Source organism: Geotrypetes seraphini, chromosome 2, assembly GCF_902459505.1.
Source record: "Geotrypetes seraphini chromosome 2, aGeoSer1.1, whole genome shotgun sequence".
NCBI classification, from domain to species: Eukaryota; Metazoa; Chordata; class Amphibia; order Gymnophiona; family Dermophiidae; genus Geotrypetes; species Geotrypetes seraphini.
Genome location: NC_047085.1, coordinates 22,008,282 through 22,034,233, shown reverse-complemented (window position 1 = coordinate 22,034,233; position 25,952 = coordinate 22,008,282). Strand labels below are relative to the sequence as shown.

The following is a 25,952-nucleotide window of genomic DNA, read 5'->3' as shown; positions in this document are numbered from 1 at the left end:
ATAAGCTGAAGCTATACAGTAGATTGGTGGATGGAGAACTTGCCATGACAAGCCATATATGTCCACTGATAAGACAGGAGGCAGTGAAGATGGACATTAGGATGCCCATGGTACCGTTTGGAAGAAGGACTGTGAGGCATCAATAGGAACTGTACCAAAGATCTTATGAAAGAAACGCTACCGATAGAGTCTTCCATTATTTAGTACTGCTACATCAATGTTGAGAGAAATGACGGTTGGGTACCAAGAAACAAATCACCGGTACCGAGCATCGATGGATCTCAAAGAGAGCGACAAAGAGAGCGAGATCCGGTACCATAAGGCCCCAATAAGCTATATTCAAGCTTGACCAGTACCGATGTAGATGGGAACAGCATTGATGCCAATTAGCATTATGGCTTTGTGGCCAGCCCTCCATAGTGCAGCTCCGGCTATACATGCTGGAGTGGATGCACTGGTATCGTGTGCTATGAAGCTGGTACATAAGGTGCAGCAGGGTGTCAAAGCGTTGGTAACCCCAAGGAAGAGGCACACTTCAGAGATGACAGCCTGCATCAAAGAATGATGGTGTTGATGTAAGAGATGCTTCGAGTGATTCAATTCTATAGATGCCTGCGATGCTTGTCGAGGTTTCTCATGTTGAGTTTGAAGATAATCCTTGAGAACGATGTCGATGTGGACGTCGATGTCCAATGGTACCAACATTAAATGGGACCCTCCAGCTACAGTACTTTCGTGGCGACTGCCACAAAAAGGGGAGGGGGCGGACACTGACAAAGTCCGCAAATGAAGCGGTCATCACATGGATAGGGCTCCCCGAAGTAAGCTGCTGAACCGTTCCACTAAGGGTATCAACATCATGCAGGGTGACAGCAATTTCTGACAACAAACAAGAGGCATTATTAGTGCGTCAACCAAAGCAGTTCAGGTCCGTAGGAGCCTAGGCAGAGGGGACCCGTATAGGGACCATCTAAAAAAAAAAATGCACCAGCGTAGAAGTGTGCGGTGCGCCCATCAACTATGACATGTGAGCAAGGTCCATAAGATAAGCTCTCCATAGACTAATACCAAGGAGCTCTGGCCAGAAACTCAGCCTTGATACCTATGAGAGAACCAGGAAGAAAGGCCAGACAATTTTCTGTTACACCAGTTTTACCTACACTACTGGCTGGAGGCACAGAAAATATTCAAAATTTTTCTCTGCCTCCCATCTGCTGATACGGGGAGGGAGAACACAACTTATTTGTCTGGACTGCTCTAGCAAGATAATATTGAAACTTAATTGAAGTTACTCATACAGAAGCAGCTGTGCATACTCAGAATTTATTCTAGTTGAGTTCTACAGATTTGTTCCATCTCTATGCTACTGGATATCGCCCCCCATTTCTGTGGCTGATTTATCCCCTGCTAGCTAGACGATCTCTCTCTGTATGTAAGCAACTTTGCTATCTGCATGTTATTTTCTTCCCAGAAGGCCTCTTTTACATTTAGAAAGTAGTTGTGGTCCACCACAATAGGTATGGACCACCACAATAAATTAGCCAAAATAGGGGGGGGGGGAGAGAACAATGTTCAGAATTCAGATAGCTAGTTTGTGCATGTAAAGTCATTACTTACCCGATAAATGGCTTGGAAATTTCTTTGCCCATTATTACACATTCTACTTGATTTTGCTGTTTTAAATTTTGAGTGTACTGTATATCTTCATATTTTACAATATTTTCTGCCATATGCAGCTACTTTAACTTAAATAAATCTTAACATATAAATCTTAATATATTTATCATTTTTCTTATTGAATCTTCTCTGTAGTCATTTGATATAATTGCTGATATTAATTATGAACTGATATTCAGTTAAATGTAGTACATTGATAATTTATCTACTAATAACTTTCTCTACTATGACCATTAGGTCTTCACATCTACCATCTGTAGTACATAAATAAACTAACTTACCCTGACATCAGTAGCATCTCCATGTCGAATAATACTAGCCCAAGTTGTTGGCTCACTGTTAGTTTCAAAAAAATGAAAGACTTTCAATACACGTTCCATAGCGCCTGGGGATCGTTCCATACCAGTACTAAGGCGTGATTTTGCACTAGAGACTGGTGTATGGTTTAAGTTTGGATCAAGGTAAGCAGTGGCCATATTTTTTCTAGATGCTAGGTGTCCGTCATATTCTGCAACAAAAAATACATTAATTTAAAAGCATACAAACCTAATCATTTCATAAAGGCAAAATTCTCAAAGCAATAAATCATTCATATCAAAGAAAAAATTACAGATTTTCTTTTTCCATGAACCAATACATTATGTTCAAGGTTATGTCTTAAACAGCTATAAAATATGGCATTCTAGGGGTCCCATGCAATATACTATATAGCACAGTTACTTACCCTAACAGGTGTTATCCAGGGACAGCAGGCAGATATTCTCACATGTGGGTGACGTCATCCACGGAGCCCCGATGCGGACAGCTTTTCAAGCAAACTTGATTGAAGATTTCAAGTTTGCTAGTGCTGCACCACGCATGTGTGTGCCTTCCTGATCCACTAGAGGGCGCATCCCCTCCTCATGGTCTTCAGTTTAGATAGCTAGCAAAGAAGCCAACCTTGGGGAGGAGGGCGGGTTGTGAGAATATCTGCCTGCTGTCCCTGGATAACACCTGTTACGGTAAGTAACTGTGCTTTATCCCAGGACAAGCAGGCAGCATATTCTCACATGTGGGTGACCTCCAAGCTAACCAAAAAGGGACGGAGAGAAGTTGGCAATTCAAGAAAACAGATTACGCAAAACCGACTGGCCAAACCGGCCGTCACTCCTGGACAGAGTATCCAAGTTTCAAGTTTAATTACATTTGATGAATCGCTTATTACAATATCTAAGCGATGTACAGTTTAAAAACCAACTGATTGTGGTAATACATATAATTTCAATGGGCTAGACAATAGACAGACAATTTGGACAGACATGAATGAGTAGGAAAGAGGGGAAAAGTTACAATTATGATATTTGTTGAAATTTACATAAAAAGGAAAACACATTAGGTAAAAATGGGGTAAGGTAAGGTAGAAATTTGATTAATTATTAGAAGAATACGAGAATTTAGAATAGATCTGTCATAAGTCAAATGCGTCTTGAAATAAATAAGTTTTTAAAATTTTTTTAAAAGAAGTAATATCTTTTTCGTTTTTAATAAAATTTGGAAGTAGTAGTGGGAGGTGAAAGAATGAATCGAAGACCAAGTGGCAGCCTTGCAAATCTCCTCGATAGGCGTTGACCTGAGGAAAGCTAAGAAGCCGCCATCGCTCGGACTCTATGTCCCGGGACTCGACCATGCAGCGCGAGACTAGCCTGAGCGTAGCAAACCAGCAGCCAACCAGTTGGACGAGGTGCGCTGGGAAACAGGGCGTCCCACCCGAGTAGGGTCGAAGGACAAAAACAATTGAGGAACTGTCCGATGAGACCGAGTGCGTTGAAGATAAAAAGCCTACGCCCTCTTACAGTCAATCGTATGAAGCGCCACCACGCCAGGATGAGAGTGGGGCTTCGGAAAAAAGACCGGAAGAACAATGGAACGATTGAGATGAAAGTCCGAAACCTTCTTGGGCAAGAACTTGTAATGAGTACGCAGGACCACTGCGTCCTGATAAAATACAGCAGAAGACGGGTCCGCAACCAGAGGTTGCAGCTCACAGACTCTACGAACAGACGTGAGACCAACCAGGAATACCACCCTCCAGGTGAAACAGATCAAAAGAGCGTTATCAATGGGTTCAAACGGAGGTTTCACCAATTGAGCCAGGACACCCTAAGATCCCAAACCACCGGAGGGGGCTTGAGCAGAGGATGAACATTGAAGAGACCCTTCAGAAAGCGGGAAACCGTCGGATGGACGGAGAGCAGCTTCCCATCCAGCGGCCAAGTAAAGGCAGCAATCACACAGAGGTGGACTCGGATAGATGTCGATTTGAGACCAGACCGAGACAAGTGGAACAGAAAATCCAGCACTGAAGGGAAGGAGGCAGAGAGTGGATCCATGCAGTGCTCAGCACACCACGCAGCAAATCAGGAGCATTTCTGGGAAAAGCATTGCCGAGTGGAGCCCATACGAGAAGCCTCGAGAATATCCCCACCGACTGAGAGAAACAGAAGGAGGGAGGCACGTTGCGAGGAACCAAGCTGATAAGTGTAGAGACTGCAGATTGGGAGGCAACAGAAACCTCAACACTGAGACAGCAGAGAAGGGAACATAGGTAGAAGCAGAGGCTCCCTGACACGCTGAAGGAGCAGGGAGAACCACAGCTGTCAGGGCCACAGAGAAGCCAGCAAGTTCATGGTGGCGCAGCCCGACAGGAGGTGCATCAAAGATCTGAGAATCAGAGTAAAGGGAGGGAACGCATAGAGGAACCTGCCCATCCAATCGAGAAGGAAAGCATCCACCTCGATGCGAACCCGGAAGAACATCCTCGAGTAATATCGAGGCAACCCGTGAGTGAGGGGCGAAGCGAACAGAACTACCTGTGGGGTTCCCCACCGAACAACCACATGCCGCAGAGTCTGAGAATGGAGCGACCGTTCATGCGGCCGAGAAGAGCGACTCAACGTGTCCACCAGACAATGCTGCTCACCCCGGAAATACACCGCCCAAAGAAATAAGTAGTGGTGTAACGCCCCCTGCCAATGACGAAGGGCTCCCCTGCAAAGTAACAGGGAACCTGTACACCCTGGCTTGGTCACAGAATACATCGCCATCGGGATGTCGGGACGCACCAGGACCCCGCAATCTTGCAACCAATAACGAAAATCCACCCCGGCATTATAAATGGCCCGGAGCTCCAGCAGATTGATGCGGCTGCGACGGCCCGCACCCGACCAAAGACCCTGAGTCCGAAGGCCGTCGAGGTGCACCCCTAAGCCTATGCCGAGGAGTCCATCGGCAGAACCTTCTGATGCGGGGATACGAAGAGGTGGCACACCAACGAAACAAGCGTGTCAAGGAGGGAGGCACCACAATGTGCTTGGAAGCGGGATCCCGATCCTGCCACCACTGAGATGCTCGGGTCCAGCGGGGAACACGAAGATGAAACCAGGCGAACATCGGGACATGAACCGTGGAGACCCATGATCCCAAAAGGATCAACATCAGCTCGGCCGAGGCCGAAGACTGCGGAGACACCAGCTGACTCAAGCGCAGACAGGCGGCCTGCCGAGGCAGAAAAGACCGGAGGCGGACCGAGGACAGAGGGGCCACCTTCCGGCACAAACAAACAAGGGCCACCCCCTGAGGCCGAGACAAGAAGGAGCGCAGACAAACTGGGTCCAGGTCCGCCCCGACGGACTCCCGAGACTGGGGCGGGCAGAGTCTGAACCACTCCCGTACTAGAATTAGTGCAGGTTATGAAGGGCCTGGACCAGACGCAGATGGGAGGATGGGAATGCCCAACCAACAGAAGCGAGGCTATACTCCCGGTGCGTAGACACGGAGACACCCCTCCCGAAGGGAGGGGAGGAATCCCAGAAGGAAAGCAGCCCGGAGGCTATGCGAGAATAGTCAAAAAGACGGCCAGGAGTCGCCGAAGCCGGCGACTGGACCATAACCCGGCGCTGCTGCAGCTATTGCAGCTGCTGCGAAGGAGGCCGAGAACACAAGAAAGGTATCCTGAGGGCCCCTCCGGAGAAGGAGTCCAAACCACCAAGGCAGACGGGATTCAGCTGAAGGCGTCCCGATAGGCGAAGGACCGGTCGCGTTCTGAGAAGCGGTTAGTTGCCACCGCAAGAGAGGCCTCAAGAAGCGCAGAACTCACGCAAGTAAAAGTGGCGAGACGATCCTAGAGGTTCGGATCCTCAGCCACACTCTGCGCCAAGCGAGATAACGCATGGCAGGAGCAATAGAGCCGGAGCAGGGAGAGAGTCTCCTCCAGGCAACCAAACTCCATACTACAAGATTCCGTCACGGCTGCCCGGAATGAACCGAAGAGAAAGCGGGGAACCCTTTCGAACAGGAGCCGGAGACGCCGAGGCACAGAGCCCCAGACGACGTCGAGACACTAAGCCCCCGTCGATAACGGGGCGCAAACCCACAGTCGACGCCGAGGCCCAAAGCCTCAGCTGCTGCCGAGATATAAGGCCCCCAGCGATGTTGCGGCACCAAGCCACAGTCGACATCGAGACACAAGGCCACCGCCAACCAAAGGGCTAAGCCCCAAGCGACGTCAAGTCACAAAGCTCCAGTCGACGGCGAGACACGAAGCCTCGGCAACGACGAGGCACAGATCTCCAGCCGACAATGAGGCCCCCAGCCTCAGTCAATGTCAAGGCACAAGCCTCAAGCGCCGTCGAAGCACAAGCCACAAGTGACGCGGAGCACACGGCCGCAGCCGACGTCGAAGGTACAAAGCATCCGTCGACGTCGAGACACCCAGCCTCAGTCGACATCGAGACACCAAGCCCCAGTCGACATTGAGGCAGAAAGTCGAAGCACAAAGCCTTAGACGACGTCAAGGCACCAAGCCGCCTCCTACGTCGAGGCACAGGGCCTCAGGCGGCGGTGAGGCACCAAGCCACAGTCGACGTCGAGGCACCAAACCGCAGTCGACGTCGAGGCACCAAGCCGCAGTCAACATCGAGGCACCAAGCCGCAGTCGACGTCGAGGCCCAAAGCCACAGTCGACGTCGAGGCCCAAAGCCACAATCGACGTCGAGGCACAAAGCCCCAGTCGACGTCGAGGCACAAAGCCTCAAACGACGTCGAGGCACAAAGCCTCAAACGACGTCGAGGCACAAAGCCTCAAACGACGTCGAGGCACAAAGCCTCAAATGACGTCGAGGCACAAAGCCGGAGTCGACGTCGAGGCACAAAACCCCAGTCGAGGTCGAGGCACAAAGCCTCAGTCGAGGTACGAAGCCACAGTCGACGTCGAGGCACCAAGCCGCAGTCGACGTCGAGGCACCAAGCCGCAGTCAACATCGAGGCACCAAGCCGCAGTCAACGTCGAGGCACCAAGCCGCAGTCAACGTCGAGGCACCAAGCCGCAGTCAACGTCGAGGCACCAAGCCGCAGTCAACGTCGAGGCACCAAGCCGCAGTCAACGTTGAGGCACCAAGCCGCAGTCAACGTCGAGGCACAAAGCCGCAATCGACGTCGAGGCACAAAGCCCCAGTCGACGTCGAGGCACAAAGCCCCAGTCGACGTCGAGGCACAAAGCCTCAAACGACGTCGAGGCACAAAGCCGGAGTCGACGTCGAGGCACAAAGCCGGAGTCGACGTCGAGGCACAAAACCCCAGTCGAGGTCGAGGTACGAAGCCCCAGTCGACGTCGAAGCACGAAGCCCCAGTCGACGTCGAGGCACAAAGCCACAGTCGACGTCGAGGCACAAAGCCTCAGTCGACGTCGAGGCACAAAGCCTCAGTCGACGTCGAGGCACAAAGCCTCAGTCGACGTCGAGGCACAAAGCCTCAAATGACGTCGAGGCACAAAGCCGGAGTCGACATCGAGGCACAAAACCCCAGTCGAGGTCGAGGCACAAAGCCTCAGTCGAGGTACAAAGCCCCAGTCGACATCGAGGCACCAAGCCTCAGTCGACGACGAGGCACCAAGCCTCAGTCGACGAGGCACAAAGCCTCAGTGGACGTCGAGGCACGAAGCCTCAGTGGACGTCGAGGCACGAAGCCTCAGTGGACGTCGAGGCACGAAGCCTCAGTGGACGTCGAGGCACGAAGCCTCAGAGGACGTCGAGGCACGAAGCCTCAGCGGACGTCGAGGCACGAAGCCTCAGCGGACGTCGAGGCACGAAGCCTCAGCGGACGTCGAGGCACGAAGCCTCAGCGGACGTCGAGGCACGAAGCCTCAGCGGACGTCGAGGCACGAAACCTCAGCGGACGTCGAGGCACGAAGCCTCAGCGGACGTCGAGGCACGAAGCCTCAGCGGACGTCGAGGCACGAAGCCTCAGCGGACGTCGAGGCACGAAGCCTCAGCGGACGTCGAGGCACGAAGCCCCAGTCGACGGCGAGGCACGAAGCCCCAGTCGACGGCGAGGCACGAAGCCCCAGTCGACGGCGAGGCACGAAGCCCCAGTCGACGGCGAGGCACGAAGCCCCAGTCGACGGCGAGGCACGAAGCCTCAGTCGACGTCGAGGCACGAAGCCCCAGTCGACGGCGAGGCACGAAGCCTCAGTCGACGTCGAGGCACGAAGCTCCAGTCGACGTCGAGGCACATCGAGGTTCAGAAGTCGGCACCGTACCAATGAAACTGGTAATAAAGGTGCAGCAGTGCACTCCATAAAGGGCAACCTCGAGATGAGTATTCCCATGAAAGGAGGCACGCTTCGAAGGTCTCGTAGAGGCGGGCACGACTGCACTCGATGCCTGGAATGCCTGAGACTCAGCCGGTAGCATTACCGAGGTAACGCAGCTAGAAGAACAGAAAGAAAGAAAGAAGACTTACCGGGGATCGAAGCTTCTCAGTCCAATTCCAACGAAGGAAAAATGGTCCTGGCCATCCTGCTCATACGAGGTGAGCCCAGAGAGAGGCCAGGGAAGAAGAAAATACAGCTGCAGCCAAATGAGGCCTAGCCGCATGGCTGAGGCCCAAGAAGGGCCTGCCGGTGGAACCAGCAGAAACACAATAAAAAGTCCTTTTTTTTTTTTTGAAACAAAGAAATACACAATCAATCAACAAACGCACAGCAACTCCCTAACAAAATAAAGAAGCCGCGGTGCTAGAAAGGCACTTATAAGAACGCAGAGAAGAGAGACAGGGCTTTCTGGCTCCGCGAAAAACTAAGAACTGAAGACCATGAGGAGGGGATACGCCCTCTAGTGGATCAGGAAGGCACACACATGCGTGGTGCAGCACTAGCAAACTTGAAATCTTCAATCAAGTTTGCTTGAAAAGCTGTCCGCATCGGGGCTCCGTGGATGACGTCACCCACATGTGAGAATATGCTGCCTGCTTGTCCTGGGATAATATGACTTTTTTCCTGAGTCTAAAAAAATAAAAAATAAAAAATTGGTGTTATCGTACTCCACCAAGGTTGCCTTCTTCACACCATCCTATTTGATATTTCAGTAATTACACAGAGATTGAAGTTTTCTTTTATTATTCCTCCCTCTCTGCTTTTGTTTAATTTTGTTAAATTATGCTATTAGCCATTTTCCCAGAGATTTACTGTTTCAACCTGGGTCTCTTCCATTTACAGAATGAAGGCAACTTAGTACAGATTCCACATTTCTTTTCTTTAACAGCATTTATTGTAATTAGGATTATGAATATTTTAGTAAACATCTGAAGCATAACAGTCAAATACATGAAGTTATAAAAAACACAAATAGCACTGAGTAGGGATGTGCACTCATTTCCAATAACATTGAAATCATCAACAACATAGCCCACATCTTTAAAGGCTGAGTGTTGGTACAGCCACATATCTTTTGAAGAATTGCCAAGCATATATTTCCAGCATGTTTATTTATTTATTTATTCATTCATTCAATTTTCTATACCGTTTCTCCCAGGGGAGCTCAGCAGACTAGTCCAAAATGAATAGTTATATCCATCTACCAGAGGATGGAGACAGAGAAAACCAATCCCCAAAACTTTGCCCTTTAAGGGTATTCTGCAGCCTGGAATGTTCAGTATTTTTCTCCATCTCCAAGTGGATGATGGATGGATCATGCAACTTCTTGATGCTCGTCTGACAGCTCCTGACCGCAAAGGTCAGTGCTGGAACCACTGCTGTTCAATATATTTATTAATGACCTGGAAACAGGGATGAAGTGTGATGTTATAAAATTTGCAGATGACACAAAACTCTCCGGTAAGGTTAGATCTGTTGAGAAATGTAAAGAACTTAAAAGGGACCTGAACAAACTGAGTGAGTGGGCAAATAAATGGCAGATGAGCTTCAATGCAGAGAAATGTAGTCATGCACATAGGGAAAGGAAACCCGATGTACAATTACACGATGGGGGGGATGATATTGGGGGAAGGCAACCTAGAAAAGTACTTGGGGGTTTTGGTGGATAAAACAATGAAACCGGCGGCACAATGCGCAACGGCCTCAAAAAAGGTATCACAACCAGAACCAAGGAGGTTATTCTCCCGCTGTATAGGGCGATGGTGCAATCGCATCTGGAATACTGCGTTCAATACTGGTCGCCGTACCATAAGAAGGATATGGCGATACTCGCGAGGGTCCAGAGAAGAGCAACAAAAATGATAAAGGGCATGGAAAACCTTTCATATGCTGAAAGGCTGGAGAAGCTGGGGCTCTTTTCCCTGGAAAAGAGGAGACTTAAGAGGGGATATGATAGAAATTTACAAGATCATGAAGGGTATAGAGAAGGTAGAGAGGGACAGATTCTTCAGACTGGCGGGGCAACAAAAACTAGGGGGCACTCAAAAAAATTGAAGGGAGACAGATTCAGAACAAATGCTAGGAATTTCTTCTTTCCTCAGAGGGTGGTGGACACCTGGAATGCGCTTCCAGAAGAGGTGATAGAGCCAAGTATGGTTTTGGGCTTCAAAATGGGATTGGACGAGTTCCTGAAGGAAAAGGGGATTGAAGGGTACAATTAGAGGGTTACTATACAGTACAAAATGCTTTAGAGTAATAGATCACTTACAGGTCATAGACCTGGGGGGCCACCGCGGGAGCGGACTGCTGGGCATGATGGACCTATGGTCTGTCTCAGCAGAGGCGATGCTTATGTTCTTATGATTAATTCCAGGTGCCAGTTCAGCAAGGTCATCTTTGCTCAGGTTATTAGTCTCAACCTTCTTATTGAGTTTGGATGACACCCAGAGGTTCTGAGTGCTGTGTCACTTCCCTCCCCTACTCCAAATCCATTCCTGGCCTCTGAGATGTCTTTGGAACTTGAAAGGAGCAAATGTTTTTTGGAACTTCTGGGTGTGGCAGTCTTCTGTAGAACAGGAAAGCACAGTTACTTACCGTAACAGTTGTTATCCAGGGTCAGCAGGCAGCTATTCTCACATGTGGGTGACGTCATCCACGGAGCACAGATGCTGACAGCCTCGCAAGCAGACTTGCTTGTAGAAAACTTAGAAGTTTCAAGTCAGTCGTACTGTGCATGCTCAAGTGCCTTCCCGGCCAGCATAGGGCGAGTCTCCTCAGTTCAGATAGCTAGCAGACAAGCCAATCAGGGGAGGTGGGTGGGTTGTGAGAATAGCTGCCTGCTGTCCCTGGATAACAACTGTTACGGTAAGTGCTTTATCCCAGGACAAGCAGGCAGCCCATTCTCATGTGTAGGTGACCTCCAAGCTAATCAGAATGGGATAGTGGGAGTGCTGGCAACTTAGGAGAATTTTGTAATACTCTCTGGCCAAAATGGCCATCCCATCTGGAGAAAACATCCAGACAATAATGAGAAGTAAAAGTATGAACTGAGGACCTTGTGGCTGCTTTGCAAATTTCCTCAATAGGAGTGGATCTGAGGAAAGCTACGGAAGACGCCATGGCTCTGACTTTGTGGGCTGTGACTCGACTCTGTAGATGCAGTCCAGCCTGGCCATAGCAGAAAGAGATACAAGCAGCCATCCAGTTGGAGATGGTACGCTTAGAAATTGGATGTCCCAATTTGTTTGGATCGAAGGAGACAAAAAGTTGAGGAGCAGATCTGTGTGGTTTGATGTGTTCTAAGTAGAAGGCCAAAGCACGTTTACAGTCCAGAGTATGAAGAGCTGATTCTCCAGGATGAGAATGAGGCCTTGGAAAAAAACACTGGAAGTACAATAGATTGGTTGAGTTGAAATTCTGAAACCACTTTAGGCAAGAATTTAGGATGAGTACGGAGGACCACCTGGTCATGATGGAAAACTGTGAAAGGTGGATCAGTAACTAAAGCTTGCAGCTCACTGTCTCTTCGAGCAGATATGAGGGCAATAAGAAACACCACTTTCCAAGTGAGATATTTCAGATGAGCCGAAGACATTGGTTCAAATGAAGGCTTCATCAACTGAACAAAAACAACATTGAGATCCCATACCAGTGGAGGCGGTTTGAGGAGGTTTGACATTGAAAAGTCCTTTCATAAATTTGGAAACCACCGGATGAGCAGAGAGGGGTTTCCCTTCAATAGGCTGTTGAAAAGCAGCAATTGCACTGAGATGGACTCGGATAGATGTAGACTTGAGGCCAGAGGTAGATAAGCGCAAAAGATAATCCAGAAGGAGTGTGTGGTGCAGTGGTTGGATCTACAGCCTCAGCACCCTGGGGTTGTGGGTTCAAACCCCGCACTGCTCCTTGTGACCCTGGGCAAGTCACTTAATCCTCCATAGCCCCAGGTACGTTAGATAGATTGTGAGCCCACCGGGACAGAGAGGGAAAATGCTTGAGTACCTGATTGTAAAAACCGCTTAGATAACCTTGATAGGCGGTATATAAAATCCTAATAAACTTGAAACTTGAAAATAAGGAGCAATCTTGAGGCTTCTTGTCCATTTTTTATGTGTATACATATTTATTGAATTTTTCAAAATAATCAAGCATAACTTGTATAGAAAGGAAATTCAGCAAGAAAATAAAAGAATAGACATAATAAAACATAAAACATTAAATATAAGCTTAAATCTCAACTCAAGTCCTCAAGAAGGATCCAAGGTGGATGATAGGCGAATAATAATAAAGGAAAATTAAGTTACAAAGATATTAACTAGTTGATTGAGATTAATACATAGCACTCATATTCCATCTTTCTCCAAACATGAAGTTGAGAGAAAGGTTGTCAGTTGAGATGGCTCAAAGAAAACAAATTTATGTGAACGATAATTAATTTCACATTTACATGGATGTTGCAAGTAAAATGTAGCCTCTAGAGCTATAACACCAGGTTTCCTTAACAAAAATTCATGTCTCCTTCGCTGGGTCTCCTTAGCCAAGTCTGGAAACATCTATATTTTACAACCTAAAAATTATTTTTGTTTATTTTTAAAGAAAAGTCTCAGCAACCAGTTTTTATCTGGTGCGAGAGCTACTGTCAAAGGTAAAGTTGCTGGGGCCACTAATTCTTTATCAGATGTTTCCAAAATATTAGATATGTTCATTAAGTCATGTCCCAAATTCTGTTGTTGTTGTTGATCATGTGTCTTATTTGGAAGGTAATAGACCTGTGTAAATGGAGGTAATGTTTCTTCAGAAAGCTCCAATATTTCCATCATATAGCATTTCAACATTTCTCTAGGGGCTATCATAGGCACCCTGGGAAAGTTAATCAGTCTAAGATTATTATTCCGGGAAAAATTTTCCATTACCTCCATCTTCCTTCTTAAGTTGGTATTATCTTTAATTAATGTCTCAGTAACTTGTTTAGAAACCTTTAATTCTTGGTAAACATTCTGTATTGAGGTCTTAAGAGTCCTCAATTCCAATCTTCAGATTTTTAATCTCAGTTTCATAGTCATTAAATTTATTTTCCAATTGTTCTAATTGTGGATTTATAGATTTTGCCAGATTAGTCACAAGATCCCACACGGAGTCCAGTGCCTCCCGGGGCTTCTCTATTTGAAAAGCGTGTAAATTAAATTTACTTAGCTCACCCACTGGCAACATATCTCTTCGAACATCCTGTTGGGCTCTTGCTTCACCCTCCGCTTCCTCCTCAGTCTCCACATTCGGGTTTCCCTACAACAGCAAGGAACCCGGTAGCACAGTTCCCCCTTCGATCTCCTTAGCCTCCGGGAGGAGGTGAACTCCGATATCCGGAAGTACCTCCGCTCGCAGGGAACTGGTGGACTGAGGGCGTGGGGGAGGTGCTCTCACATCAGGGCTTAACGATGTCTCTACCTCTTTGGAGAACGGCACAGATTCGCCACCACTGCGCGACTCCTTAGGGAACTCCCCGATATCAGCGTCTCCTGCATTCTCCTCACCAGCTCCTCAATATTGCCGAAGACGGCCGTCCTGGAGCGCTGTGAGGCTCCAACAGCGCTTCGTTCTCTCCTCTTCGGCATATTCTAAGCAGGTAAAAATCTTGCAAATAAGTGAATTCGAAAGGAGCTTCAGGGAGAATGTAGCTCAGACAACCTAGCATGCGGCCATCTTGGATCCTACCAATCTGGTCCATTTTTTGTGATAGCATTGCCTAGTGGCAGGCTTTATAGAAGCCTCTAAAACTGAAGAGGAGTTATGTTGAAAGGTACCAAGCTGTTAGGTGTAATAATAATAATAACTGTTTATATACCACAGGACCGTGAAGTTCTATGCGGTTTACAATGATTAGAAATGTTACAGATTGAGTGAATAAACAAAGTTACAGATTGAATGAACAAACAAAGTACAGATTTAGCGACAGGTGGTTCTTGTGCTCAGTTGTTAAGGATTGAATAGGATTGAAAAGATTGAATAGGTTGGTTTCCTAAGTATTTCAGGAATAGATGTGTTTTCAGACGTTTCCTGAATTCTCCATAGGTAGTAGGCACAAGCAATTGTTCAAGGTCTTTACCCCATAATGCTGCTTGATGTGCGAGAAGATGTTGATGATGACTTTTAAATTTACAACCTCTAATCGGTGGAGAAACGAAGTTCAGGTGTGAGCTTCGCTTGTGTCTGTTGGTTGAGAAAGAGAAAAGGTCTGTTATGTATTTAGGGGCTAAGCCATAAAGTACCTTGAAGCAAAATCAACCAAACTTGAATTTCACACGTGCCTCCATCGGTAGCCAGTGTAAAAGTCGATGGGAAGGTGTCACATGATCAAACTTCTTCAATCCACAAAGTAGTCTAACCACTGTATTTTGAACCAGTTGCAATCACCGCATGTATTTCTGGGGGAGTGCCAAGTAGACGATGTTACAATAATCGAGTTGACTCAGAATAAGAGATTGTACTAGAATTCGAAATGAGGCGGCATCGAAGTAAGCTCTGATGGACCGAAGTTTCCAGAGGGTATAAAAGATTTTTCTGATCAAGGAGTCCAACTGGTCTTTCATGGTCAGGTTTTGGTCCAGTGTTACACCCAATATCTTCATAGTGGGTTGAATTGGATAGCTGAGGTTGTTGATGCACATTGGAGCTTTAGTGTTGAGTGGGTATGGCGCTGCTATGAAAAATTTTGTTTTCTCTGAGTTTAGTTTTAGTCTGAATTCGGTCATCCATTGCTCCATCCGATTTAATACTTCTGTTGCTTTGGGGGTGACTTCCGAGACAGAGTTGGTGAATGGGATGATTATCATGAAGTCGTCAGCGTAGCTAAATAGTTTTATCCCCAGCTGGGATAATTGTGCACCCAGTGAGGACATGTAAACATTGAAGAGCAAAGGGGATAGCGGTGATCCTTGTGGCACGCCAGATGGATTGCTCCATGTATCTGAGAGATCGTGATTAAAATGGACTTGTTATGTGCGTGATAAGGAAACCTCGAAACCAGTTCAGTACTGCAGGTTGGGATGAAGTAGAGATCCTTGACTCTGTGTAAGCAGAGACGGAAAAACTGGTAGAAGGTATGGCTCCCTGCTGCTGAGTTGAAGTAGAAGGGAGTACCAAGGTTGTCTCGGCCACCGAGGAGCTATCAGAATCATGGTGGCATGATCGTACTTCAACTTGACAAGAGTCTTGATGATGAGAGGGAATGAAGGAAATGCATACAGGAAGAGATTTGTCCATTCCAACAGAAAAGCATCTGCCTTGAGGCGATGAGGAGAGTATATCCTGGAGCAGAACTGAGGCAGTTTGTGGTTGTGGGGAGATGCAAAGAGAACTATCTGAGGAGCTCCCCACAGAGAAAAAATGTGAAGAGGTGAGGAATTGAGGGTCCATTCGTGGGGTTGCAGAAGACAACTCAATTTGTCTGCCAAACAGTTTTTCGCCCCTTGGATGTAGACAGCTTTCAGGAAGGTGTTGTAAACAACTGCCTAGTCCCAAACCTTCAGAGCTTCTTGACAAAGAGAGAGAGATCCTGTTCCTCCCCATTTATTGACATAATACATAGCGACTTGGTTGTCCGTCCGAATTAGGACTACCTGGTCGTGAAGAAGGTGTTGAAAAGCTTTGAGAGCATTGAAGATCGCTCTGAGTTCCAACAGATTAATATGACACTGACAATCCATGCTGGACCAAGCGCCTTGAGTGCGGAGACCATTGATGTGAGACCCCCCCCTCCAAGCGTAGGTTGAGGAATCTGTCGTGAGGTCCTTCTGATGAGGAGGTGTCTGAAACAGTAAACCTCTGGAGAGATTGGAAGAGAGCATCCACCAGTGGAGAGACTGCTTCAACGAAGGAGTGACTGTAATGTGTCGAGAGTGGTTTGCCAGGGTCCACTGAGGAATTCTGAGGTGAAGTCTGGCAAAAGGAGTCACGTGAACGGTCAAGGTCATGTGACCGAGTAATACCATCATGTGTCTCGCTGCAAGTGAAGGAAGAGAAGACACTTTGTGACACAACTGAAGAAGAGCATCCAGACGCTGCTGAGGAAGGAATGCTCTGAGTTGGACAGTCTCCAGAATAGCTCCGAAGAACTGTAGATTCTGAGAGGGCTGAAAGTGGGATTTGGGAAAGTTGATCTCGAATCCCAAACTTTGTAGGAACCACGTAGTCCGTTGGGTCGCTACAATAACCCCCTGAGATGTTGAATCTTTGATGAGCCAGCCATCTAGGTATGGAAACACCTGAAGACCATGGTTCATTAGAGCTGCTGCTACCACCACCAGGCACTTGGTGAACACTCTTGGAGATGATGCAAGGCCGAAGGATAGCACTCTGTATTGAAAATGCAGATTCCCCACTTGAGGTACTGTTGGAAGGCTGGATGAATGGGAATGGGAGTGTAAGCCTCTTTGAAATCCAAATAGCATAACCAAACATTCTGATCTAGAAGAGGATAAAGGGATGCCAGGGACAACATGCAAAATTTTTCTTTGACCAAAAATTTGTTGAGAGCCCTGAGATCCAGTATGGGTCGCAGATCGCCCATCTTCTTCGGAATTAGGAAGTAACGGGAGCAAACCCCTTGCCCTGTTGTTCCAGGGGAACTTCCTTGATGGCACGGAAATGAAGCAGAGCTTGAGCTTCCTGAAGAAGAAGGGCAGTCTGGGATGGATTGGAAGGACACTCTCTTGGAGGAAGCTCTGGTGGAATCTGAGTGAAATGAAGAGAGTATCCTTCCCTGATAACTGATAGTACCCAGAGGTCAGTTGTAATGGATCTCCATCGATGGTAAAAATGATGGAGACGACCTCCTATGGGAAGAGGAGAGGACAGAGGCAGAACGATGGAGGTTATGCTCTGTTTGAGACAGTCAAAAAGTCTGAGCAGCCTTAGGTGCAGCAGAATGCTGAGATTTCTGCTGCTTCTGGTGCTGTTGTTTCTTGGGAGGTGCTCAAGTGTAAGGAACTGCCCTTGGAGGATAATGCCTCTGAAAAGATGGAAGAGGTCTAGAAGGTTTTGCAGGATCTGGCTTAGGTTTTTGTCTGAGAATAGAAGCACAAGATTTTTCATATTCAAACACCTTCTTGGTGGCAGCCTCTATAGATTCATCAAAGAGGTCATTGCCCTCACAAGGGATATTGGCCAGATGATCCTGAAGATTGGGGTCCTTATCAATGGTGCGAAGCCAGGCCAGGCGGCACATCGCTACTGAGAATGCAGTGACCCTAGAAGAGAGTTTAAAGGCATCATAAGATGACCGAAGAAGATGTAATCTGAGTTGCACCAAGGTAGCAGTGACTTGTGGGAACTCCAAATGTCTATGTTGATCAAGGTTTTTTGTAAAACCTGGAAGTATATCAATCAGGTACTTAAAGTAAATAGTGAAAATAAAATTATAGTTGAGGACTCTGGAAGCCATCATCGAATTCTGATAAAGGCGACGGCCAAACTTCTCCATGGTCTTACCCTCTGTTCCAGGAGGTACTGTGGCATAGACCCTGGAAGGATGGGTCCTCTTCAATGGAGATTCCACAAGAAGGGATTGATGAGATAGTTGTGAATTCTCAAAGCCCTTGCAATGTAATAATAATAATAATTTTATTTCTTATATACCGCCAAAGCCATAGTAGTTCGAGGTGGTTTACAACGAAGAAGGACTGGACAATCAGCGAAAATGGTACAATGGTACAATCAGAGAAAATAGGTACCAAAGAAAATGGTACAAACAGAGAAAATAGGTACACTCAGCGAAAATAGGTACACTCAGAGCAAAAAGGTACAGTGAAGAAGGTCAAGACAATCTGAGTAAAGGTTCAATCCAAGAATGTAGATATAACAAAGGGGTACAGTGGATGTAGGCATATAGGTTAAAAAAAAAACAAAAACAAAAAACAACAGAGGGTAAAATCAGCAGATGAAGATGCAGTTTAACGGGAAGCAGGACATGGTGAGATAAGAGGGGCCATGGATAGGGCATAGAGGTCTTGGGTTGTAAATCAGGTGAATAGATTAGTTTTTAGTAGTTTCCTGAAGTTTAGGTAGGATGACGCGCGTGAGATGATGTGGGCCAGCCAGTTATTGAGCTGACCTGCTTGGAAGGCAAAAGTTCTATTTAGATATCTTTTGTAACGGCAGGCCTTTAGAATAGGATAGCTATACCTCGATTCCAACTTGCCTGGAAAAGCAGGTATAGCATAAGGAGTCTCCAGATTTCGTTTGAAAGTTTGAGACAGAAGCCTGTTAAGAGGAAGTTTGAAAGACTCTGCAGGAGGTCTAGGCATACTCATTTCCTCTAAATACTCCTTAGAGTATTTAGAACCAGTGTCCAATTGAAGATCCAAGTCGTCAGCCATTTGACGGAGGAAGGCGGAAAAGGACAATTGATCTGCCAAAGCATGACCTCGAGAGGGACTCGATGACCTCGAGGCACCTCGATTGGAAAACGAAGGCATTGGAAGCAGCTGAGTCCTTGGGTTCTGCTACTGGTGTCCTCAATCGAGGAGTTGGAGGCCTCGAAGAGCTGGAAGGCCTGGACAAGGAAGGCTTCTCTCTGGAAGAGGACCTGCGCCTCGTTGAATGCCTCGACCAGCGACAAGAGTGCTATCTGGAAGGAGGTTTCGTACATAGATGGATCAGAAACTGGTTGGCGGGTAGGAAATAGAGGGTAGGGGTGAAGAGCTACTACTCAGACTGGAGGAGGGTCACGAGTGGTGTTCCGCAGGGCTCGGTGCTCAGGCCGCTGCTATTTAATGTATTCATAAATGATCTAGAAACAGGGACGAAGTATGAGATAATAAAATTTGCGGACAACACCAAACTATTTAGTGGAGCTCGGACTAAAGAGGACTGCGAAGAATTGCAAAGGGACTTGAACAAACTAGGAGAATGGGCGACGATATGGCAGCTGAAGTTCAACGCTGAGAAATGTAAAGTATTACATGTGGGAAGCAGAAACCCGAGGTACAACTATACGATGGGAGGGATATTATTGAATGAGAGTACCCAAGAAAGGGACTTGGGGGTAATGGTGCACATGACAATGAAGCAGACGGCACAATGCGCAGCGGCCGTTAAGAGAGCAAATAGAATGCTAGGTATAATCAAGAACAAAAGAAGTTATCCTGCCAATATTGGTCCAATATTGGTCGCCGTACCTTAAGAAGGATATGGCGTTACTCGAGAGGGTTCAGAGGAGAGCGACACGTCTGATAAAAGGGATAGAAAACCTTTCATACGCTGAGAGATTGGAGAAACTGGGTCTCTTTTCCCTGGAGAAGAGGAAACTTAGAGGGGATATGATAGAGACTTACAAGATCAAGAAGGGCATAGAGAGAGTAGAGAGGGACAGATTCTTCAAACTTTAAAAAAATAAAAGAACAAGAGGGCATTCGGAAAAGTTGAAAGGGGACAGGTTCAAAATGAATGCTAGGAAGTTCTTCTTTACCCAATGTGTGGTGGACACTTGGAATGCGCTTCCACAGGACGTAATAGGGCAGAGTACGGTACCGGGGTTTAAGAAAGGATTGGACAATTTCCTGCTGGAAAAGGGGATAGAAGGGTATAGAGGATTACTACACAGGTCCTGGACCTGTTGGGCCGCCGCGTGAGTGGACTGCTGGGCACAATAGACCTCAGGTCTGACCCAGCGGAGGCATTGCTTATGTTCTTATGTACGTTAATACCCTTCAAGTATATGATTCAGACGTTCAAATACTTGAAGGGTATTAACGTAGAACAAAATCTTTTTCAGAGAAAAAGAAAATGGTAAAACCAGAGGACAAATTAAGAACAATGTTAGGAAATTCTACTTTACGGAGAGGGTGGTGGATGCCTGGAATGCGCTCCCGAGAGAGGTGGTGGAGAGTAAAACTGTGACTGAGTTCAAAGAAGCGTGGGATGAACACAAAGAGTCTAGAATCAAAAAATAAGATTAAATATTGAATTAAGGCCAGTACTGGGCAGACTTGAACGGTTTGTGTCTGTATATGGCCGTTTGGTGGAGGATGGGCTGGGGAGGGCTTCAATGGCTGGGAGGGTATAGATGGGCTGGAGTAAGTCTTAACAGAGATTTCGGCAGTTGGAACCCAAGCACAGTACCGGGTAAAGCTTTGGCTTCTTGCCCAGAAATATCTAAGAAGAAAAAATTAAAAAATTTAAATTGAATCAGGTTGGGCAGACTGGATGGACCATTCGGGTCTTTATCTGCCATCATCTACTATGTTACTATGTTACGAGTTCAAGGAGACTTCGCCCTATGCCTCGAAACGGGTAGTGCCTTTGGTTAGGGTATAGGGCTGGAAGCTGTAGATAAAAACCCCATAGACTCGGTGGTTTGGATCAAGGAACCTCAAAGCACTCCCAAAGATTCGGCTCTTTGTGTGGAGTGTGAGAATTTCAGCCGAGATACTCGTAAAGACTCGACTCCTTGCATAGATTGTGTAGATTCAGCTTGAGGCGTAGGCAGTGACGCGACCTCGTGCAAGATTGCTGATTGCCCAGGCTGAACTGCAGGAAGCAGAGTCGAGGCAGGACTGTATTTGCTCAGTAACTGAACAAATTCCCGCTCTAAAATGCCTGGATAGTAGCCTGCAATTGTGGATCCAAGTCTGAAACTGGAGCACTTGCTGAGGCTAAAGGCTACGATGTGGCAGAAGAAGCATGCTTCGATTTAGAAGATACATGCTTGGAGAGCTTGAGGACCACTGCAGGAACCTTCTGCTTAGGTATCTGACCTGAGGGAAGCTTAGGAGAAAACATGGCGGGTGTACTCGAGGCCATGGACGATCCAAACGAGGAAGTTCTGATGAAACTTGAGGTTGGAGTTGTGGAGGCAGGAGGACAGCCGTTGAAAGGCTTGACCGAATCAGAAGTCGAGGTCGAAGGTGTAGCTGAAGAGTCCATCCTGAACAGCTTATCCACTTAGATCCGACGGCGTTTGAGGGCTCGAGGTTGAAGAGTAGAATAGCGAGCGCACGACTTCGGACTATGGTTAGGCCCGAGACACTGAAGACACCAGCGGTATGGGTCCGTGAGGGAAATTACACACTGACACTGGCTACGCTTCTTGAAGCCCATGACTGATGACTGGCTGAGACATAGGAGGGAAGATAGCCGCTGCCAAGTCGAGCACATGACAAGCCCCGCCAGTCAGTCAACGAAAATAATTTACTTTTTTTTTTAACGAAAAGAAAAAGAAAAGCACAGCGATCTGGTAATAAATAAATAAATAAAACACAAACCACAGTGAAGAGAAGGCACGAAGCGAAGTTCAGCACACAGCATCAAAATACAGACTTCTCGGCTCTGCGGAAAACTGAGGAGATTCGCCCTGTGCTGGCTGAGAAGGCACTCGCGCATGCGCAGTACGACAGACTTGAAACTTCTAAGTTTTCTACAAGCAAGTTTGCTTGCGAGGCTGTCCGCATCCGGGCTCCGTGGATGATGTCACCCACATGTGAGAATAGGCTGCCTACTTGTCCTGGGATAATGTACTCTTCCTGCTTCTAGTTTTACTTCACTAAGAGCCAGATTCTCAAAACTAAAATCTGCCTTTAAGGTGCTCGCTAAATCGGTTCCAGGCAGCATATTCTCACATGTGGGACTCCCTAGCTGAAGATGGGATGGAGAGAGAATTGGCCATTAAGAAGAATAAATTCTGTAATACTGCTTGGCTGAAATGACCATCTCATCTGGAACAGGATTCTAGATTAGAGTGAGATGTGAAAATATGGATTGAGGAACAAGCAGCTGCTTTGCAAAATTTATCGAATGGGAGTGGAATGTAAGAAAGCTACTGATGCTGGCATAGCTCGGACTTTGTGTGCTGTTACATGTCCTCGAGCTGCAGCCCAGCCTGAGCATAGCAAAAAGAAATACAGGCCGCCAACTATATAGAAATAGTCCTTCAGCACTTCCAAGGGCCTGTACCAGTTCAGGAGAATGCCATTTGGCCTTCATGGCATTGCGGCTACCTGTCAACACGGAGTCAACGATGTCCTACAGGAACACCATGAGTAGCGGAGGCGTATTTAGATGATATTGTGATCTACTCCCCCTCATGGAGGCAGCACTTAGACCAGGTGTCAGCAGTACTTCGTTCCCTAAGGAAGGCAGGGTTTACCATTAATCCAAAAAAATGTTTCATGGGGCAAAAAGAAGTGAAGTATCTGGGCTATGTGATAGGACGAGGGCAGATAAGACCCCTGGTGGACAAGGTCCAATGTATCAGATCCTACCCACAGCCAGTTTCAAAGAAACAACTTAGGGCATTTTGGGGCCTCATTGGATATTACAAGAGGTTCATACCATACTTTGCCTCCAGAGCAATGCATCTTACTGACATGCTTAAGGAAAGGCCAGACACGCTGCAGTGGGAAGCCTCAAGTAAGAAGGCTCTGGAGGACCTTAAAGAAAGTTTGTGTGCTCAGCCAGTGTTAGCTGCCACAGACTTTAAGAAACCTCTGATCCTTCAAACAGATGCCTCAGGTAGTGGGTTGGGGGCTGTCCTCAGCCAAGAGACCCAAGGGATTGAGCATCCTCTATTATACCTCAGCCGTAAACTCCATCCTAACGAGAGAAATTATGCTACAGTGGAGCTTGAGTGCCTCGCTGATAAGTGGGCCATGCAAACCCTGGAATATTATTTGACAGAGCGTGAGTTCACTCTAGTCACGGCCCTCAAATGGCTCCAAACTATGTGTAACAATAATGCCAGACTAACATGCTGGTATCTAGCCCTCCAGACCTTCCGATTCAAAGTAACCTATAGGCCAGGAAAGCTGAACACAAATGTAGACGTCCTGTCTAGAATGTATGAGAAAATGGAGAAAAGACAGGGTTCTCGTGATAGTCAGCCTTTAAGGAAGGGGGTATATAACATTTCCATCCCTAGAGATGAACCTGTTAGGGTTAAGTCAGGTGCTAAACCAGTTCCCAGAGGCAGGAAACCCTCCATTCTGTGCTCCAAGTACTTGCCTTCCTCCGGCGGGTGTTTACCTTCTGGCTGGCTCCCTTCTCCTTCCTGCCACAGTCATTTCTGTGCACAAAGCCGCGGGCAGTGGCTCCTACGTGCATCCCCCAGTTGAGATGGAAGTTTTCCCTCTGACATGGAAGGAGATTCCTCCAATGTCAAAGGGAAGGTTTCCTGCTCAGCTGCGGGATGCATGTGGGTGCAGAGAAATGACTGCGGCTGGAAGGAGGGAGCTGATCAGAAGGTAAACACCCGCTGGAGGGAAGCACATACTTGGGGCACAGAATGGAGGGAGGGAGAGGGGTGCATTGGGACTTGGGAGGGGGCATGAACCTGGTACACAGAATGGAAGAAGGGAGGGGAGCATGAGCCATAGGATGAAAGAATGGAGGGAGTGAGGAAAAGAAATGCTGAGGTGGGGAGGAAATAGAAAGGGAGAATTGGGTGCGAGAGGGAAAGAGAGATGGTGCACATGGAGAAATAAAGAAAGAGGATGATTGTTGGGCACAGGGAGGGAGAGAATCATTGGACATGGTGGTGGGAGAAGAAGTGAGGTAGAGATTAATAGGGAAGATAGAGATGAGAGGGAGTAATATTAGATGTGGTGGTGGAGAGGGAACAGTGGGATGGATGGAAAGGGATGCAAGAGGAGCCTCAAGGAGGAGGTGGTGAGAAGAATACTAAGATCTGAGTTAAAAACAAATTTAACTTAAGTACAGTTTTAAAAAAAGGAACCTGTTCTTAACCCAGGGACTATCTGTACAGGGGAGATATTACAGTTTTGTAGTTATTACTCTTTTTGGAGATTTATAATAGAATGTTTGGGAATGGTTCGTTAATGTACATATGTTTGGTTGTTTCTGTGCTTATGTATATCTGTTGTAACCTGCATAGATTTGGGGATATGCAGGATATAAATGTTTTAAATAAAATGCAATTCTCATATTATTATTATTATTTTATATATATGCCTGTATCATATCTCCCCTGTCCTATCTATCTATCTATATTTAAAAAAATATATATATATATATAAATGTGTGTGTGTGTATATAGATATATTTATATAGATAGATAGGACAGGGGAGATATGATACAGGCATTTAAATACTTGAAAGCTAATATTCTACTGAAAGCTATTAATTTTCAAACAGATTATTTTCAGAGATGGAAAAATAGTTCAACTATAGTACATGAATTCAGGTTGCAAGGTGGTAGACTATTTTTTATTAGAGAGGGTAGCAGATGCCTGAACTAGATATAAATGGCTAGCAGCACACTATAAAAACTGCTATATAAATTAGAGAGAGCGAGAGAGAGAGTTCTCGAGGGAAGTGGCACAAGACCAGGCCAGCAGCCTTGTGCACCGCTCTGCCGCAAGGGAAGAGGACTAGGAGGAAGCTGCGTTAGCTGTCAGTACTTGGGGAACCAGACAGGCAGCCACGTCCAGCCAGGGAATGCGTCAGAATTTTAAAAAGGTAACGGGAGGGGGGGATGGGGGAGTGAGGCCTGCCTGCCGAATTAATAAGGAGGGCGAGGTTGGGCCTGCCTGCCAGTGGGGAGGCCTGCCTGCCTGGGGGGGGCTACTTGGGAGGGGAGTAGGCCTGCCTGGGGGGCTGCCTGGGAGGGGGTAGGCTGCCTGGGAGGGGGTAGCCTGCCTGCTTGCCTGTCTGGGGGGGCTGCCTAGGAGGGGGCGAGGCCTGCCTGCCCCTATTTGCCTGCCAGCCACTAGGGCTGTCTGCCCTGTCCCCTATTCCAGCCTACTACTAGACCACCAGAGGGGATACAGGATACAGAGCTGGCAGGGAGAGAGGACAGGGTGCAGAGCTTGGCAAGGAGTGTGGAGTTTGGTGCAGAGCCTGGCAGGGAGAATTTGGTTCAGAATATTTATTTTCTTGTTTTCCTCCTCTAAATCTAGGGTGCGTCATGGTCAGGTGCGTCTTACGGAGCGAAATACGGTAAATACCTAAGTAGCATAATGTATTAAGCTAAGTGTTTGCCTTTTGACATTTTGATATACATAGTTTGCTAAAAGCAATGGATTACAGTGCTATGTATAATTTTGCATAAAGTTGTCTGCATGTAAGAAGAGGATTTCTACCCAACAGACATTGGTCCTAAGCTTTTGTTGCAGCTTTGGAAAGTATCACAGTTGCACATGATTGGACATCTGAGGCTTTTTCCTCCTATTTTTGTACTTTTTTATAAAATTTTTATTTGTTCAAGTTTTAGATTATACTTAACATACATCCACTCGTACCAGAAATACCAAAAAAGAAACTGCTGAAACAAACAGTGTAGAAGTAACAATATTAAATTCTTCCTTAGACCAGTTATAAGGAAAGTATTAACGAAAGATAAGGAAATCAATAGGAAATCTAAATTAATTTATAGAAACATAATTGGCATGGCTTGGCTATAGTTTACTTCTAAATTACAGTCCAAAAATTATCAACTTCCTATTCTTTTCATATCAACGAAGGTCTTCAATTGTTCAGGGATGAAAAAGACATTTATTTCTCCCATGCCTGACCAAACACTTGTATGAGTAAGCTAATGTTATCTTCTTTTAAAGCAAGAAAAGCTTTTCTTCATTCT

At 46.7% G+C, this 25,952-nt stretch overlaps 1 protein-coding gene across 16 annotated transcripts in view; it reads right to left on the bottom strand.

The window, feature by feature from the left end:
- PTK2 (protein tyrosine kinase 2) overlaps positions 1–25,952 on the bottom strand; it is a 779,173-nt gene that overhangs the window by 640,125 nt on the left and 113,096 nt on the right. For all 16 annotated transcript variants that reach the window (XR_004538103.1, XM_033930844.1, XM_033930848.1 and 13 more), the window contains one exon: positions 1,959–2,185. Coding sequence is in view for 15 of the 16 variants with exons in the window: in XM_033930844.1 (XP_033786735.1) it covers positions 1,959–2,185 (227 nt within the window). In the remaining variant the exon portion in view is untranslated. The remainder of the gene's footprint in view (positions 1–1,958; positions 2,186–25,952) is intronic.